The sequence below is a fragment of the Sinocyclocheilus rhinocerous genome, unplaced genomic scaffold (assembly GCF_001515625.1).
Source record: "Sinocyclocheilus rhinocerous isolate Xijiao unplaced genomic scaffold, SAMN03320098_v1.1 scaffold3366, whole genome shotgun sequence".
Classification (NCBI taxonomy): Eukaryota; Metazoa; Chordata; class Actinopteri; order Cypriniformes; family Cyprinidae; genus Sinocyclocheilus; species Sinocyclocheilus rhinocerous.
This window is the reverse complement of record NW_015637533.1, coordinates 42,238-48,619: the sequence shown is the minus strand read 5'-3', so window position 1 is coordinate 48,619 and position 6,382 is coordinate 42,238. Positions and strand designations below refer to the sequence as shown.

Here is a 6,382-nt window from a genome sequence, read left to right as displayed (position 1 = left end):
ATTCAAATAAGGATGTTTAATGTAGAGACAACAAGGCAGATACGGGACTCACACTCAGACACACACACACACACCCACACACACACACACAGAAACACACACACACACACACACACACTCACTCACTCACTCACTCACTCACTCACACACTCAGAAACACACACACACACACACTCAGAAACACACATATACACACACACACACACACTCAGAAACACACTCACACACACACACTCAGAAGCACACACACACACATCAAATATGAGCACTTGCCACACGTCTGTTGTTTCATGATAAAAGTATGAATCCTTTAAGTCTGCTTTAACACATCCTGAAAGGAGGCAGAGAAATGTCACTAATTGGTCTGATGGTGCAGTAAGTGCCTGTGTATTGTCAAATATGGCAAATTCAAGGGTCATAAAACAAGATTAATATAGTACAAACTGCCCAAAATTTGGATTTCATTAGTGCAGTAGCCCTAGTATGAAGCCCTTATGTCTGCTTTAATACACTATCAAACAGATCCGAGAAAAGTGATAGTGAATTTGACTAATGGTGCAATAATTGCCTGTGTATTGTCAAATATGCTAGGTTCAAGGGTCCATAAAATAAGACTAGTAGTGTTAAAACTGCCCAAAATTTGGATTTAGTTAGACCAGTAGTACTAATATGAAGTGAATTGGGCAGATGGTGCAATAATCGCCTGTGTATTGTTAAATATGCCAAATTTAAGGGTTGATAAAATAAGATTGCTAATGTAAAAACTAGCCAACATTTGTATTTAATTAGACCCATAGCCCTAGTATATAGCTCTTCTGTTTGCTTTAATACAACATCAGATATTTCTGAGAAAAGTGATAGCAAATTGGGCTGACAGTGCAATAATCACCCATGTATTGTGAAACATGCCAAGTTTAAGGGTCCATAAAATAAAAGTGGTTAGGTAAAAACTGGCCAAAATGTGGATTTTGTTAGAGCAGTAGCCTTAGTATGAAGTTCTTATATGCACTTTAACACACCATCAAAGACTTCAGAGAAAAGTGATAGCGAATTGGGCTGACAGTGCAATAATCACCCATGTATTGTCAAATGTGCCAAGTTTAAGGGTCCATAAAATAAGACTGGTAAAGTAAAAGCTGCCCAAAATTTGTATTTTATTAGAGCAATAGCCCTAGTATGAAGCACTTATGTCAAATTTAATACACTCTCAAAGCAGGTGGAGAACATTTGCTGTGAAATGGGCTGATGGTGCAATAAGCGCCTTAGTGTATTGTCAAATATGCCAAGTTCAAAAGTATAGTAGTAACTGCCTAAAATTGGGATGTTCCTGAAGGTAGTTTCTTATCAGACTGTGTTTGTGTGTTTATAGCAGTAATGATCACTTGATTTGATTGTCTGTTTGTAGATGATGGCGAGCGTGAGAGCACTCATGTCGACGGTCTGGAGTCCAAACTCTGAATCTCAACATGCTTTCATGAGTTGGTGTCGTTCACACTAAACCTTGATCCGTGCTTGTCTGAGCTTTATTAATACTGTTCTGCCTGTATGTGACAGCAAACTTCTGTACAGTAAAACACTGTCTCTGTACTCGTGTGTTTGAGTGTTTAAAGCAGAAATGTGCAGTTGATCAGGAACACAATCCACTGATCAGTAAAATATGAAAACACAAGTCATTAAGCTCATGTTGTAATGATGGCTTTAATAACGCATTGGAGTTTTCATGAATCACATGAGTTTCTAGCAGCTCCCTGCTGATACGAGTCATTTCAACCACAGTAAAGATAGACATCATGATACAGTAATTCTGTCTGGAACTTGTCTTGTCGCTATACTGAGACGTTACTAATCGAAATGAAAGCTGTGTCCTATATTTCTTAAATGACTGCTGATTAAATTTCCATCTCTGCTTATCTGTGACCAGTGAGAAATGTTAAACTCACATCAGCCTTTGGCAACGGTTTATATTCACTTAAGAGCGACTGTATATTCATTTATGCTTTTGAGAGCTGCTTAAAACAAATAAAAGTGACTTGACATCAGCACCAACACAAACACACGCTTTTAGTTCCTTTGTTGAGGAACCGTTGGATTCAGAACAGAAACCCATAAACTCGATGACGAGCAGCAGATGAAGTTTGGATCAGCTGAAAGTTTATTGAAGTCAAAGTTCTCCAGATCGCCAGCTGTTTTTGACTGAGTCATGGTTGATCTTCACGTTTCAGAATGAGTCCAAAATAAAACCAGCAGAACAAAAGAACAAGTCCAAACTGAAGCTCTCGGATCATAATATGATCAAATCAATCCAGCGTTTGAAAACAATGAATAAAAACAGAACAATAGCATATCACTGTTAAACACTGTTCATGTGCTCAGACGCTCACACACACAGATCACCGCTAACATTAGTGTGTGTGTGTGTGAGTGTGAGTGAGTGTGTGAGTGCGTGTGTGTGTGTGTGAGAGAGTGAGTGAGTGCGTGCGTGCGTGTGTGTGTGAGAGAGTGAGTGAGTGTGTGTGTGTGTGAGTGAGTGTGTGAGAGTGAGTGAGTGAGTGTGTGTGTGAGTGTGAGTGAGTGTGTGAGTGCGTGTGTGTGTGTGTGAGAGTGAGTGTGTGTGTGAGAGAGTGAGTGAGTGAGTGTGAGAGTGTGAGTGAGTGTGAGTGAGAGAGTGAGTGAGTGTGTGTGTGTGTGAGTGAGTGTGTGAGAGTGAGTGAGTGAGTGTGTGTGTGAGTGTGAGTGAGTGTGTGAGTGCGTGTGTGTGTGTGTGAGAGTGAGTGTGTGTGTGAGAGAGTGAGTGAGTGAGTGTGAGAGTGTGAGTGAGTGTGAGTGAGAGAGTGAGTGAGTGTGTGTGTGTGTGAGTGAGTGTGTGAGAGTGAGTGAGTGAGTGTGTGTGTGAGTGTGAGTGAGTGTGTGAGTGCGTGTGTGTGTGTGTGAGAGTGAGTGTGTGTGTGAGAGAGTGAGTGAGTGAGTGTGAGAGTGTGAGTGAGTGTGAGTGAGAGAGTGAGTGAGTGTGTGTGTGTGTGAGTGAGTGTGTGAGAGTGAGTGAGTGAGTGTGTGTGTGAGTGTGAGTGAGTGTGTGAGTGCGTGTGTGTGTGTGTGAGAGTGAGTGTGTGTGTGAGAGAGTGAGTGAGTGAGTGTGAGAGTGTGAGTGAGTGTGAGTGAGAGAGTGAGTGAGTGTGTGTGTGTGTGAGTGAGTGTGTGAGAGTGAGTGAGTGAGTGTGTGTGTGAGTGTGAGTGAGTGTGTGAGTGCGTGTGTGTGTGTGTGAGAGTGAGTGTGTGTGTGAGAGAGTGAGTGAGTGAGTGTGAGAGTGTGAGTGAGTGTGAGTGAGAGAGTGAGTGAGTGTGTGTGTGTGTGAGTGAGTGTGTGAGAGTGAGTGAGTGAGTGTGTGTGTGAGTGTGAGTGAGTGTGTGAGTGCGTGTGTGTGTGTGTGAGAGTGAGTGTGTGTGTGAGAGAGTGAGTGAGTGAGTGTGAGAGTGTGAGTGAGTGTGAGTGAGAGAGTGAGTGAGTGTGTGTGTGTGTGTGAATGAGTGAGTGAGTGTGAGTGAGTGAGTGAGTGAGTGTTGTGTGTGTGTGTGTTTTATGTGTCGGACTGCAGGTCAGGTGCTGTTATGGACGGGATTCTGTTGTTTTTCTGCTCTTTATTTCCTCTTGGTCTTCCTATGAGAAAACAAACAGATTGTCACAAACAAGATCATGCATTCACACACACACGTTTATTTGACTATATTAGTAGTCTACTATATTAGTATATAGGACTTCCATTGTTTTTATATTATATATTTATTTATTTTCTATAATTGTTTATTGAATCTTAATTATAACACAAACATAACAAGGAACCATACTTGAAAGAAAACAAACACACACACACACAATAAAAATAGCTCAGATTCGTATACAAAACATGAAAACTTTAATACAATTGTGTAAAACAAAACCGGAAATCGAGGGGTTATGACGTCATTAGCAGGCGACACTATGAACACGCTCCGTGTCACTAGTTAAAATTGATTATTTTTCTGGATTTAAACATTCTTCCAAACATTTGGGATAATGTAAGTACACAAGTCAGCAAAATATATAACACTGTTCTAGTGGTTTTTGGATATTTTAATAAAAAAATCGTACATATTGTGCCTAAGTAAATGAAAAAATAACACTTTTTTTTTTTTGTCCAAAAAGAATAAAAGAATGTTCAATGTCCAGAGAATTACAATACAATACCAATATTCCTTTTAATATAATAGAACGAAGATGAGGTTCCAAACAGACCAGATATCGTGTCCAAACCTCATAAAACAGTGCTATTTTCTGATGTAAAACACAGAGATTGTGATAAAGCGAGCACCACCAGCTCGCTTGGGGACGTAACAAGTGTCCGTAAAAGATGTTAAAAAAAAGATGGCTCACTCGCAACAGCACTTTCGTGCATGGTGTAATTTATTTACAGTGCCAAAAGTGTTAGTCCACAGTGAAGTATTTACCGATGCACTATAAAACAAAAACTCAAAAGTATCAAGGAAAATGTGTGTGTGTGTGTATGTGTGTGTGTGTGTGTGCCAGTGCTGCTTCCCCAGCGGTGGCAGCTAATGTGACTTTATCACAGAGATGCCTCGTCTCTTGTGAAAGAGCTATGCACATGTTTCCTTTCGTCAAAGAGGCAAGTGTGTTTCTCCGTTTTATAGGAACATGGATACCTCGTATACTCCAAGTACAAATGCAGAGTACACCACACATTCAGAGCTGTTTATATTAGGTTAATGATATTTTCTGTGGCCGAGGATGGTTTCTGAAGAGAGAAAATAATTTTTTTTCCACCGAATAAAAAATAGAAAAGGTCATTGCGACTTTTTAATCTTACAATTCTGACTTGTTTCCTCGCAAGTGCAAGTTTACATCTCTCAGTTCTGACTTCTCTTCGCAGAATTGTGAGATATGAAGTCACAGTTGTTTTTCCCTCAGAACTTTATAACTCGCAATCGTGACTTTACATCTTACAATTCTGAGAAAAGATGTCAGATTCACGAGATATAAACTCGCAATTGTGAGATAAAAAGTCGCAGTTACCTTTTTAAATATTTTTATTAAGTGGTGGAAACAGGGTTCTACGACGACGTTTCAGTGCTACGTAAAAAAAAATTTAAATCTAGGATTATGAGATTAATCGTTGTAATATTTTGAGAATAAAGTCAATGGCTATATTGCACAGGCTATATTAAGTTAATCTTTCATTCTTGATTAATAAAATCGTTTTAAAGTTTGAAGCAGCTCCAACTCGGTTAACTGACTGATTTATGAGAAATAAAAGAAATGTTGGCAAAGTTTTTGTTATATAATGTTAAATATTGCTGTCTTTTCGGAGGTAAATGTAACTCGGCGTGACTTCTCAAGCTGTTTTATTGACGTCCTTCGACTGATTCATGTTACAGAATTTAAAAGCTGACTTTGTTTTATACTAAAAGTAACAAAACACAACGTTTACTGCAGTTATTGGGTGGCTGGCGCACTACACTTGATGAAGAGACTAAAGACGTGAAATATTATTTCCAAGCATACTGTCACTGAGTAACACGACACACGGTACGGTTTCTGCTAATAAACCCGCAGATATGCTCGCAGGATTTCTCCCGCTGTCACTTGTACACGAAATATACTTTAATCGCGGAATTACCACGACTTTATTCTCAAAATATTACAGCTTTAATATCTCGTGATCTTTGATTTATTCATTTTTTATGTGACACTAAAACACCGTCATAAGCTTCTGTAGGTTTCATTATGCTATTGAGGATATTTTTGTACTTTACAAGTACAGTCAAACCTACAGAATATATTGCCCAAAGTATTGGGAGTATTGGGAAAACTAAAAAAAAAACTCATCGCCAAACACCAATGACTAGTACATATACTGTATATGTGTACAATCATTTAGACACTTCCAAAACTGTGGCAACAAAGATGGAAATACAATTTTTAAATACATGAATTATGTTTCCATCTTTGATGCCACAGTTTTGGAAGTGCCTTTTTCTGTTCTAGAGAAGGGGGCGTCCCAATACTTTTGTCCATATGTATGAACAAGTCACAGGTGTTTGGTGATGAGTTTTTGGCTCAAGGTCTGCATTTAAAGTCACAGCAGAGGTGTTCAGCTGCGATTAGGACTTGGCTTTCTGCAGACCAGAAGTTCTTCCACACTGACTCGATCAATCTTTTTTCTTCTTCTTTTTAACCTTGCCTTATACACAGAGGCATTGTTGTGTTAGAATAGAAAAGGGTCCTGTTCAAACTATTGGTATAAAATTAGAAGCACACAATTCCCTAGAATAGCATTATATGCATATAGCATTAAACAAAGATTTGTACTCATGGAAATGACTAAAGTAT

General features: G+C 39.1%; 2 protein-coding genes across 4 annotated transcripts in view; one reads left to right on the top strand and one right to left on the bottom strand.

The window, feature by feature from the left end:
* LOC107748927 (mitochondrial sodium/hydrogen exchanger 9B2) overlaps positions 1-2,400 on the top strand; it is a 14,265-nt gene extending 11,865 nt beyond the window's left edge. For both annotated transcript variants that reach the window (XM_016563939.1, XM_016563938.1), the window contains exon 13: positions 1,403-2,400. In XM_016563939.1, coding sequence (XP_016419425.1) covers positions 1,403-1,405 — 3 coding nt within the window. In that variant the 3' untranslated portion in view covers positions 1,406-2,400. The remainder of the gene's footprint in view (positions 1-1,402) is intronic.
* A 1,113-nt stretch (positions 2,401-3,513) lies between these two features.
* The window catches only part of LOC107748925 (cyclin-dependent kinase-like 2), a 12,448-nt gene continuing 9,579 nt past the window's right edge, over positions 3,514-6,382 (bottom strand). The window contains exon 11 of one of the 2 annotated variants that reach the window (XM_016563930.1): positions 3,514-3,655. In XM_016563930.1, coding sequence (XP_016419416.1) covers positions 3,576-3,655 — 80 coding nt within the window. In that variant the 3' untranslated portion in view covers positions 3,514-3,575. The remainder of the gene's footprint in view (positions 3,656-6,382) is intronic. The other variant, XM_016563931.1, reaches the window with a different exon arrangement.